At 42.2% G+C, this 12598-nt stretch overlaps 1 protein-coding gene across 4 annotated transcripts in view; it reads right to left on the bottom strand.

The window, feature by feature from the left end:
* Nucleotides 1–12598, bottom strand: part of CLTCL1 (clathrin heavy chain like 1) — a 59935-nt gene that overhangs the window by 31966 nt on the left and 15371 nt on the right. For all 4 annotated transcript variants that reach the window (XM_081174642.1, XM_081174643.1, XM_081174640.1 and 1 more), the window contains exons 3-12: nucleotides 10485–10753; nucleotides 10022–10183; nucleotides 9105–9218; nucleotides 7404–7577; nucleotides 5604–5801; nucleotides 4247–4447; nucleotides 2869–3021; nucleotides 1664–1786; nucleotides 474–611; nucleotides 88–252 (exon numbers count right to left, since the gene is read on the bottom strand). In XM_081174642.1, coding sequence (XP_081030768.1) covers nucleotides 88–252; nucleotides 474–611; nucleotides 1664–1786; nucleotides 2869–3021; nucleotides 4247–4447; nucleotides 5604–5801; nucleotides 7404–7577; nucleotides 9105–9218; nucleotides 10022–10183; nucleotides 10485–10753 — 1697 coding nt within the window. The remainder of the gene's footprint in view (nucleotides 1–87; nucleotides 253–473; nucleotides 612–1663; nucleotides 1787–2868; nucleotides 3022–4246; nucleotides 4448–5603; nucleotides 5802–7403; nucleotides 7578–9104; nucleotides 9219–10021; nucleotides 10184–10484; nucleotides 10754–12598) is intronic.

Genomic DNA, 12598 nt, shown 5'->3' with positions numbered 1-12598 from the left:
AGGAAGCAACCAACTAACACAAAGGAGAACAGTGCAGAATGGAGCATGAACCCTAACTGGTTAATGTTTGGCTGCACATTATCTTACCTCCGGGTTCAAAAGATGGGTATGAACAACAGCTCGCTTGATGTCGTAAAGATCAGTGTAGTGTTCCAATGCTCTCTGCAACAAGCCTGCCTTTTCACAAAGTTGGGCAATGTGGGCACGGTCATAATGTGTGAACATCTGGTTTCCCAGGATAGCATCTGCAACCTAGGGATTAGCAACAGTGCAAGTCAATTTATAAAAAGAGGAATAGGGGACTTAGTGCTCTTAAAACCCTTGTAGGTGGATCTTCTACATGAAACATATGAGTAGATTGTTACACAGAGCCGTCCTTGGCAAAATAACAACTGCCTCCCTCAAGAAGGAATGAGAAAGGGAGGCTTCAAAAAAACACCACCACAAAACCCATCCAGCCCAGGAGAGTTTACCTGTGGAGCATGAATGAGGTTCATCTCAAGCAGACGAGTCTGGAGGTGGCCTTCGGCCGGACGGTTATTTTTCAAGGCATCCAACAAAAAGGAGGTACATTGCTGAATCAAACTGTTCTCCATGAATACATCAACAATCTACAGTGTAGGAATCAAACAAATGACCATCAGACACGTAAACCGTTGCCTAAGTGTGCTACAAAACTTATCTTTAATTCACCAAATACAGACTTCAAGCTCCCAACGTTTCCAAACCACAACATAAGAACATAGCTGAATTCAATGTTTCCCAAAAATATTATTTATTCCACTTCATGTCCAGGTGCCCATCACATATCAAGCATGTTTAACCTTGTTTCTCTTCTGAAAAACTATAGCATAGTTTTCAAAATCAGTTTTACCCAGTTCTTTATGTCTGCACAGTGGTACCTCAGGTTACATACGCTTCAGGTTACAGACTCCACTAACCCAGAAATAGTGCTTTAGGTTAAGAACTTTGCTTCAGGATGAGAACAGAAATCGGGCTCCAGCAGCAAGGCGGCAGCAGGAGGCCACATTAGCAAAAGTGGTGCTTCAGGTTAAGAACAGTTTCAGGTTAAGAATGGACCTCTGGAACGAATTAAGTACAGTGGTGCCCCGCAAGACGAACGCCTCGCAAGACAAAAAACTCGCTAGATGAAAGGTTTTTCCGTTTTCGATTTGCCTCGCAAGACGAATTTCCCTATGGGTTTGCTTCGCAAGATGAAAACGTCTCGCGACTTTGTTAAACCGTTAAAACCGTGCTTCGCAAGACGAAAAATTCGCTAGATGGCAAAACTTGCGGAACGAATTAATTTCGTCTTGCGAGGCACCACTGTACTTAACCCAAGGTACCACTGTAGTTCTTGCCTAAACGGAGTTGGTCGAAACAGAAGGAGTTGGTCTCTTACATGCAAATTTGAGTTGTCACTGGCCATAGCTACTAAGGTATAATTCCTTAAACTTTTGATAATTCCTTACACTGCTTTGAAACCTATAGCTAGCAACTTTTGCAATTAGGTAAATTGATTAGTTTTCCAGAATTGCAAGACCATGAGAAAAACTGTAGACGTTTAAACAAGATGGGTATTCATTTAGCTGTATTAGGACTTGAGGGGCATTTTATTCCAGCTTTATCTTCTAGAATTGCAACAGACCGAGCGAGTGCTTACCTGATTGATGTTGGCTAGTGGCTCTTCATCCTGTACCAACATCTGAGCAAACTGAAGACCCTGATCTGGGCTGACCCTCATCACACTCCTCAATAAGAAAATCCAATCCGGAGTATAACCAACCTAAAAGGTCAAATTTCAAGAATTAAGTTTTCCTTTAACTCAATACATTCCTGCATTTTGCTAATATATTCCAAAAGCAACTGGGCCTTAGCAAATTACACGTAGCTAAACCTAACCTCACATCTCAAGTCAGGTTTTTACTTGCTTCATATGACATTAGGGCAAGAAATTTATCAGCCCATTATTCAACGTACAGATTCGACTGTTACAATTGGGTTGCTGTACAACTGATGTACAACTGATATAAGATACAGCTTCTCATTTGTTGGAAGGGGACCAGTCCAAAGGGACTGTTGTTGTTGGTTCACCTTCACAATGACTTCAGTAGCTGCTAAGCTCTTCCAAACGCCATTCAATACCTAGCTTTTATCCTTTATACAGTTTGGGATCTGGAATCACCCACTTCTATTTGTCCAAAATATTAATATTGCCTTTCAGGTACCCCAAATTTAGGGGTATCGGGCACATTACAGCCAGGGAAAAACACCTTCATTTGTGAAAACTCATCCATGGAATGCACTCCCCAGGGAGGCTCACCCAAATACAGAATCTTATGCTTTTACAACACTGCGCTTCATGTCTTTTGATCAGTTTTAAGTCCTACAGGTTATATTATTTTAATCTTAACTGAAACCCACCCTGGGAGTTCTGAAATAGAAAGGTGGTTTTTTTTAACATTTTAAATAAATGAAATTGCCAGAGATTAGCAAGACAACCATTTTAATGTGCACAGCCCATCCTAGTTCAGTCCTTTAAACTGAAAGACATCCAAGAGCCTATAGAATTTAGGGTGCAATTTTCATTCACCCGCAGGAAAAGCCCTGAGGTACTGAAGCTGATTTTTGCCATTTTTGTCCGCAGAATAGTCTACTGAATGCTCCACAGACCACATGACTTATGCAATTGAAACTTTACCAGGTGGGGCCGTTGCATATCACACTTCAGATATCCCGGAATGTTCCAAGACTTATTCTTATCTCGGTTAAGATAAAATTTAACTGTGCGTTCAAAAAGCTTCTGGCTTGCAAAGGTGTGCATTACACAATCACATACTTTTCAGAGGGGGAAAAAAAGATAGTTACCTTTTTGGCATAAAGAACTATTTTCTGGAATTGACCAGTTTCTGCAAAACACTGAATTACTTTGTTTGGTACATTCGCACGGAGATAAACACTGAGGGCAAGGGTTGGGTCAGCAGCCTTCACCAAGTCTCCTAGCTCCTCAGAGCATTCCAGCTGAAACAGAAACAACATTTCAGAATCAACACAGATCCAAGTGTTAAGCTGCAATTTGTTTGCTGGCATCAAACGTAAGACTGCAATAGAACCAGCATTTCAAAGCTATTAACACCACACCCAGCTCAGCAAACGCTGCCACCCACCCCTGCTTATGGCAAGCAAATGTAGCTGCTACTGTTTGAAGATATAGGGTACGCCTGTCTGGATCTCAGCGATTTACCTCACTGTTTAGGAAGAAAACTCTGTGGGAATTATAGAAGTGCAGCCCAAAACTCTTTTTCAAATTAATATTTTAGTGGCGTCTTTGTTTACATCAACACAACAGAGCGAACTAAAATAAAACCGGGAAGGGGGTCAGAGGAGTGGCTAAGTGCTCAGAGTTTTGCTCATTTTCAATTTAAATGGATATCATAAAATACCTTGACAAGTATTAAATTTTCGCAATCTACAGTATGTACCTAGCTCATGTATGGTCCATTGGTGGATTTCTTGGGACTATATTTTCCCAGTACTGAAAAATTGTGTATTTGGGCATGCCCAATCCATTTTCACTGCTCTAGGATAAGCGTCTACACAACAGGGAGATTTCCCATCAATGTCATTTTGCCTGTAGTCAAAATAAAAAAATTCCTTCCAGTAGCACCTTAAAGACCAACTAAGTTAGTTCTTGGTATGAGCTTTCGTGTGCATGCACACTTCTTCAGATACACTGAAACAGAAGTTGCCAGATCCTTCTATATAGTGAGAAGGTGGGGAGGGGTATTACTCAGAAGGGTGGTGGGAATGGGAGATTGGCAGATAGCTGAGATGAGCCTGTTGACGATTCTTAACGACTGCAATAGGTCTTACAGGAAAAGGCAAGGGGTGAGAAGGTGGAAAATGGCTTAGTCATGTATAATGAGATAAGAATCCAATGTCTTTGTTCAGACCAGGTCTCTCCATGGTTTTGAGTTTGGTAATGAGTTGCAATTCAGCAGCTTCTCTTTCCAGTCTATTTCTATTTCTATTTTGCCTGTAGTTAGAGCAAAAAGCCAGCAGACCTCTCAGTTGGATGTAGGTGGTTAATCAACAAAACACACTATTGTCACTAACAAGGCTTTATACTACTTGGGTAAGCGTGCCTAAATAGGAATGCTAGTTAATTTCAGCACAGGCAACAGAAGGACGACTGTTTAAAGCAGACCACAGCATAATAAATTTTTGAAGAGGTCCCCTGTTTTACCTTGTCTTCTTTTAGCCATTTTTCTAAAAGCTGCTTGCGGCCTTGCTGAAGAACAGGACGGCAGAGTTCCAGAGACTCAAATTTATTGAGCTGGCCTTGATCGAGGAGGATCCCGAAGTACTGGAGCAAGGGAGAGGCCTGCCCAGGCTGGGCTGGTACACTCTGGAACTTTCGGATGGTATCACTTGTGCGCAAGATTCCCTGAACATTGAAACATGATTCTATTAAAAAGTCTCCCTTAAGGGAAAATCCAAGGCAGAGGGAGCTTGCTCAGCTTGCCAGCTGAGAATTCCCAAGACCAGGGTGGATTGGATTTAAACCAAATCAATTTAAGTCACTAGTCAGTAAGACTTGATTTAATCTTTTTTTTACAGAAAGACTCATTCTTGCTGGTATAATCTTAATATTTACAAACAAATGAAGCTTTCATTTTTGGAATAATACATTTTCAGAGTAGCTTTTTACCGTTATATCAAAAATTACTGATTTGGTTATAATATTAGAAATACATAGATAATTATGAAATTATGGTGAGGTTTAATAAATTAAATGTTTATATTTTAACTTAAAAAAGTAAGATTTATAGCATAGGTGTTTGTTAACTGATGTTTGTTAACTGATGTGGTTAAACAATGTTTTTTTATTAAAAAAAACCTTAGACTGAGTTTTAGCATACATGAAAAACTTAAAACAAATCCTTATTTCCTGATGAACAGCCTTTGGACCATAATGTAACTTAAATAGAAAACTATCTTTAGAAAGATTTCTTCCTTCAAAAGCATTTTATTTTAAAAATCCGATTTAAATTTTAAAAAATCTGATTTAAATGAAAAACATCCGTGGTTTGTTTTTTTAAAAAAAATAAAATCATTGACTTTTATCCACTCTGCCCAACACCAACGTAAAAATGCTGCTAGATCTAGGTCTGCCATCACATTTTCCACAAGTGAAGAATCAGGACAATAGCCTTCTCCTAAGCAACCCCTGACAGGGAGTCCATGATTACCTGATTTAGGGCTGCAATCCTAAGCAAGAATTCAATGGGACAACCAGTTCATAGCTCTGGTCAACAATACCCACCATGGATTTTACATATACTTCTTATGGTAAGGTAAACTGCTGCACCTCACTTACGTCATGTGCATTCATTTCAATGGGTCTACTCTGATTACAACTTAGTTTAATGCTGCCCCTATCTTTATAATCGTATTTGTCTCCCTCGCGGAAGACAGAACCAATGCTCTCGTACAACTTGGGATTGCCTGTTGCTTCAAACAAAGGTTAAAGGCTACAAAATTTGTTTGGAGTGCACCCCCGAACCCCTCAGCCAAAAAATAATTTTTTAAAAGATGCTTACCTTTGGTGCAGATGCCGCCACTTTAGCCGCTTCTGCATAATTTCCCTGTGCAAAAAGTGTATTAAATTTCCTGGCAAAGAGTTCTTCCGCCCCAGCTAAGTTACTCCTGATCGCCATGCGCAGACCCAAATCAGGATTCTGGAGAACATTGGTGGCGTAATTTACAATGTTATCTTCCTCCACACAAACAGAGAGTACCTGTAAGAGAAAGAGAGTCAGTGAGTGCACAGTAAAGTCTAAAAAAAGGACAAGGCACACTCTACTGTATAAAAGGAGCACGACAGATCTGGAGGAAAAGTGGCAAACATTCAAAAATTTCACTTTATAATATTATAAATAAGACTAGGTACCACCAGGCCAGGGACGCAGGTGGCGCTGTGGTCTAAACCACTGAGTCACTTGGGCTTGCCGATCAGAAGGTCGGCGGTTCGAATCCCTGCAACGGGGTGAGCTCCCGTTGCTCGGTCCCAGCTCCTGCCAACCTAGCAGTTTGAAAGCATGCCAAAAAGTGCAAGTAGATAAGTAGGTACCACTCCGGTGGGAAGGTAAACGGTGTTTCCGTGCGCTGCTCTGGTTTTGGTGCTCTGTTGCACCAGAAGCAGCTTAGTCATGATGGCCACATGACCCGGAAAAACTGTCTGCGGACAAACGCTGGCTCCCTCAGCCTGTAAAGCGAGATGAGCACCGCAACCCCCGAGTTGTCTGCGACTGGACTTAACTGTCAGGCATCCTTTATCTTTTTTTACCACCAGGCCAACTGCTCCCAGTTAGGTACAGGATACAATACTGTTCACCACTGAAGTTCTACTTTAAGATTCTCATTTTTTTCTTTCTTTTTTACAAAGCCTTCCTTACTGACTGCTCAGTTGTCATTTCAACAGCTTTATTGCTTACATTAGAACTTCTGCTGGAGAAATCAATTCTATCAGTCCTCTTATCTGTGCTTGATGCAGTGTTTTATCAGTTATCATAGAGGAAATACCACGTTAATCTCAAGAGTGATTTGATTTGTTAACAAGAGAGGTTAGCATACGTGTGCATGCATTGACACCTCCAATGCAGGCTGTAATCTGGATCATTAGAGAATGCATGCTTGGGAACGTGAGGTCTCACTTCAGGACATTAAACGGCATCTCTTTCACCGTTTTGAACCAATGAGCTGAAATCCCTAAGCGTCAGTGCAGAGCCCAGCAAAGTGGTGACTTAAGGAAAGCCGCCACCTGGATCTGATAAAGCAGTCAGGATTCAGAGCCTAAATGACAGCATTACAGTAAGCAGACACTGAAGTGATGGATAATCTACAGCTGAGAAGTTTCATGCATCAATCTTCTTGTTTAGTCGTGTCCGACTCTCCGTGACCCCATGGACCAGAGCACGCCAGGCACTCCTGTCTTCCACTGCCACCCGCAGTTTGGTCAAACTCATGTTAGTAGCTTCGAGAACACTGTCCAAACATCTTGTCCTCCGTCGTCCCCTTCTCCTTGTGCCCTCCAGCTTTCCCAACATCAGGGTCTTTTCCAGGGAGTCTTCTCTTCTCATGAGGTAGCCAAATTATTGGAGCCTCAGCTTCAGGATCTGTCCTTCCAGTGAGCACTCAGGGCTGATTTCCTTTGTCGTGGCGAAGGGGCTTGAATAACTAAGAGAAGCTATGAGCCATGCCGTGCAGGGCCACCCAAGATGGACAGGTCATAGTGGAGAGTTTTGACTTAACGTGATCCACCTGGAGCAGGAACCGGCAAGCCACTCCAGTACCCCTGCCAAGAAAACTTCATGCACAAAAACAATAGGCATCATTCTTACCTGTCCTTTTTTATTTACACCAATAATTCCTGAGGTAGGTTCATGAGGTGCAGTTACAAAGATAGTGTCTGCACTAATACGGTTCATGTAGATGCACACTCCAGATTCCAAGTCGTACATATGAATATATCCATATTTTGTGATCAGATAGATAACACCATGCTTTGTTCCAATCTACCAAATATACAAGAAAGAGACAAGGTTAAACAGGACAGTTCAGAATTTATTCACTAGTTCATGGGTAGGATAACTAAGGCCTGGGGGCCGGATTCAACCGAATCACCTTCTAAATCAGCATGTTTTTACATGAGTAGAATGTGTCCTTTTATTTAAAATGCATCTCTGGGTTATTTGTGGGGCATAGGAATTCGTTCATCCCCCCCCCAAAAAAAATATAGTCCAGCCCCCCACAAGGTCTGAGGGACAGTGGACTGATCCCCTACTGAAAAAGTTTGCTGACCTCTGCACTAGTTAACTTAAGCTTCTTCCTAGCACAGCAGCAAAAACTCAATTTATTGTGCAAGTGGATTATTTCATACTTGTTAACAGCTACGGCTATTTTTTAGACTGGGGAGCTGAGCATTTATGTCACTACAAGTCAATCACTAGTTCAGTTGTGAAACTGAAGCACTTAAGACCTTGGGCAAGCCGCTATGGCTGCAAGAAGCTCAGATCCAGATTTCAGTTTCAAGGAAGTTCCACTCTAGGTGCAACTCTAAGTGCTTGTGTATATTCAGCAATTTTGAACAGCGGGGCTCCACCCCTCCTCCACCATTCTGTCATAAACAGATTAGGCTAAGCCGCCTTTAAGTTTAAGACTGACTTGCTTTATAGGACTACAGTATCCAATCCAGCCTAGTTACATGCTTGTTTAGATCCTGGTCTAGCAGTGATATAAACTCAGACAAATTGCATTAAACATTGGCCTCGCTCAATTCTGTATCATTTAAACCAACTGTACACACTGATATGGTAATTTGGAGAGTTGTATTCAATTGTGTCTGGATACAGCTCCAGCTGACAGCTGCCTAAGAGTTACCAACTGGCATTGCCATCAGAGTGGGAGTAAACAGCATCCTTGCACCTGTTCATCATGCCTGGATACAGCTCCATTCAAGAGCCCCTGCTATGTATAGGAGACTGAATGATCTTGAATACAGTGGTGCCCCGCAAGACAAATGCCTCGCAAGACGGAAAACCGCTAGAGGAAAGGGTTTTCCGTTTTTCAATGAATGCGCTTCGCAGGACGAATTTCCCTATGGGCTTGCTTCGCAAGACGAAAATGTCTTGCATGTCTTGAGATTTTTTTTCGCTCCCCCCCCTTTTTCTAAGCCGCTAAGCCTTTAATAGCCTTTTAGCGGCTAAGCCGCTAAGCCTTTAATAGCCGCTAAACCGCTAATAGCGCTAATCCGCTAATAGGGTTGCTTCGCAAGACGAAAAAACCACTAGACGAAGACACTCGTGGAACGGATTAATTTCGTCTTGTGAGGCACCACTGTACACACACACAACTAATCTTTTGCAAGGCACCTTGGGAGGGCTTCACCCTGAAAGGCAGCATGTAAGCGTTTGGAACAAAGTTCATATTTTTCTGACACAACAGTTGTTTATGGGCTAAAAAGGGCATGCAATACTACCGCTGCACTTGATATGCTTCGGCCATGCCACCGGAAGTCTTAAACACACTCCTCAATTCATTACCTGCATTGCCACTGGGAAATCCGTTTGAGCCTCTGGAGGGAAAAAGACATCAACAGCTTTCTTGACAAAGGGCTGGTTTCCAGCAGCAGGTTGACCCACTTCAATTATATGCAGCTGGGGAAACACCACAGGGTTATAAATCAATTGTTTAGTTGAAAGGAGAAAAGCTCACTCAAATCAGGTGTTCCTCAGAATGGAAAACTGCTAAAAATAATGGTATGGATTTTTCTTAAGCGTTCTCCATTCTTCACAAAGTTTAAATGTTCTATAGCAGGGGTGTCTGATATGTCGGTCACGACCTACCGGTCGATCGCGGGGTGTCCCTGGTCGATCCTGGTCCCGGGACCCCGACTGATCGTCCCCCCCAAAAAAAAAGCTCAACAACTTTGGTCAATCCAATGGGAAGATCACTGCTAGGTTTTTTTATAGTGGGAGTAGATTGCAGTCTCTTGGAAGTTGGATGTGCCTGTTCTATAGTATTGGCTCTACAGCCCAAATTAAGGCTATGTTGACTGGCACTTTGAGACTGCAATTCAAAATGGTCTATTTTGGTGAGACACCTTAAAGCAGAAAAACATGTTGCACACCAGAAGTTTTGGACTACAACTCCCATCAGCCTCAGCCAGCATTGCCAATGGCCAAGGATCATAAGAGTCCAGCAACAACTGGATGGCACCACATTGACTACTCATGCCTTAAAGAGAGGTGCAGTATCAGCATCAAGTGTTCCATCCTAAACCCTGAAGCGCAGCTAAGATCTCTTGATTTTTCACAAGGGCTTGCACAAACTACACTGGTGCAAGCTCTTACTACAGAGGGGTTGAGGAACTTCATTTAAATGGTTTATCGTCTTGGATCTTATGCCCCAAAGCAGCTGTAAGCAACAAAGACAATGATCAAGTATAAAAGGCTTTTACCTTGCCTCCTGCAGGGCTTCGCACAGCAAAACAGAAGAGGGTGGAAGGCTTGGCATTGCCTTCTATTTTGAATTCTGCAAAGGCTGCTGCATGTCCCTCTATTGGCTGGGAAACTTTTCGATCCACTGAGTACAGCTGCATGGCACCAACCACACGATTTTGCTAATGGAGCAAGCATCACAGTCGTTAAATGTACAGCAAGCACTTAAGAGCCTGAAGTGTCAAGATCCTTAATCCATTTAGAGCCTCTTATCCTGCGCCTCCTATCAAGAGATTCCAACCACTAATTCAACAGAACATAATCATCCCCATGTCACAGCTTTCAAGTTCACTGTATGTTCAGTAGTTCTGCTTTCCAGCTCAGCTGTCACAAAAATGTTTTGGCTTCTAGTCTCCCATTTTCTACAGTCCACAAGCTTCAATGCATGCTTCTGTACCCTCTGCACTCCATAGCTTTCCTTACCTGGGCAGAGATTCCTATCAGGAGCAGCCACTTCTGATTTTCATCAGTTCTGTAATTGATGATTTGGCAGCCTGCAAGACTGGCGTGCCTGTCAAACATCTTTTGGGGCAGAGAGTCTCCTTCCATACTCCAGTGATAAACTGCAGTCTCTGTCACTAAGGCAACGGTATTCACAGAAATCCATTTCCAGAAGATCACTTCCTCTGCCATCGTGTGTGCTTTCATTTTGCTTTTCATCTCAATGTTAAAGATCTGGAGTGTTTTCCCCGCTGGCATACAAGACAGAAAGACAAAGAGAATCATAGCCCTCCAAAAATGTTAAGCAATAGCTATCCCTACTCCAACACAATCTTTTTTGTAGAAAGACGTTTGGAAATATCCAAAGTCAAAGGCCTCAGCTACACATGCAGCAGAATGAGGTGCTTAAAAAACTGGGCAGCGCAACTTCAGACAACAATTGGGAGGAAACCATATTTTTGTAAGCTCTCCTACCTTTAGCTGAAGTGGCACAGTTCATTTTACCACTTTGTAGCACCGCATGTGTGGATCCAGCATAATTTAGAACATTGCAAGTAGAGGATGAAGGATCATTGACACCAAACTCTGACAATAACGAAGTAGAAATTTACCCAATCCCATATATTTCAGTGCCCGTAAGAGGCAGTGATGACTACCAACTTGGATGGCTTTAAAAGAGGATTAGACAAATCCACATAGAATGGCAATAACAATGGCTACTAGCCACAGGGGCTGTTTTACCTCCACTGTCGGAGGCAGCATGCCTCTGAATACTAGTTGCTGGAAACTGAAGGAGGGAAAAGTGCTGTTTGTGCTCAGGCCCTGCTGTTGGACATTGCATAAGCATCATGCTGGCCACCTGTGAGAACAGGGTGCTGGACCAGATGGGCCACTGGCCTGATGCAGCAGGTTCTTATGTTCAGTCTGGCCATAAGTTTATCAAATGCTTGTTTTTTTAGCGCTAAGCCTTGTGCTAACTCGTTTAGAATTCAAGGAAAGTGTAGGGTCCCCATGTAGAACGCAAAACGTATCTGGTAATATCTGCACTTCACTTCCAGTCTTTCAAGACAAAGCCTCATTAGGAAAGTTGGGTGAGAGAGAAAGTAGGTAGGAATATTGAAGTTTATGGTATAGTGGCAAATGAGGAAGCCAGGAGATGAACTCTTCAAACATTCTCCTTCAACATTTTGCCTCAAAATCCCAAGTTTCTTTGGGGCAAAATCCCCCCTCTCAAAAGTAAAAGTATATTTCAGAATAGGCAGCATATTAAAAAAGACATTTTTCAATACTGCTCAAAACAAGATCCTTATTCTTAGGATGCCAACTGTCTTTTTCAACCCATCGTCATTATTGAGTAACACACCAGTGTGAACCTAACTGGCTTAACACCATAAACAATGCTGTTATGTGCAATTTTCTGTTCCTTGAGAAGGGTAGCAATGTGTCATCTGTAAGACATTAGAAACCCAGCAGGTAAGGCAACCAAAAATGGAAATATAACCTTTCTTCAAAACTCACTGCATTTCCTAAAGATGCAACCCTTGACTCTAGGCTTCCAACGAAGCAGAAGTCAATATTTAATAGATAGGATTTTGAGAAGCAGACGTTAAGCAACGCTATTCCCATCAGATGAAGGTCTGCTTGGTGGGGGGGTTAATTGCTTAATATCTGTTTTCTTAAAAGCATAACCTAAAAGGTATTTGAAAACTGGCTTGTTCTACAGTTTACTGCTGTCGTAAGCTAAAAATATCCAGAAGCTTTTGAGTCTTGCGTTACTGGCAAACGTACAATGTCACTGAAAGTTACTAACCAGATCCTTGATCTTTCTTTTTTTAAAAAATCAACTTTCAGGGTGCACAGTGTTATTGGTGGGTGTCAAGCAGTATGACACTACTGGCACTAGAGCAGATCAGTGTCCAGTAGTCCAAGCAGAGAATTCTCAATTGGATATCTCCTCATATATTACCTGGAAGCATCTGTGTCAAGAGTAAGGAGATTTGCGTATATCACACAAACACACAATTCCTTCCCCAAATTGCCATTTCTTTGCAGATCTAGAATGCTATTGAGATCAGCAAAGAGTAACGATTCCCATA

Source organism: Podarcis bocagei (assembly GCF_964188305.1).
Source record: "Podarcis bocagei genome assembly, chromosome: 16".
Lineage (NCBI taxonomy): Eukaryota > Metazoa > Chordata > Lepidosauria > Squamata > Lacertidae > Podarcis > Podarcis bocagei.
Note: the sequence above shows the minus strand (reverse complement) of the source record. Positions and strands in the feature narration are given on the sequence as shown.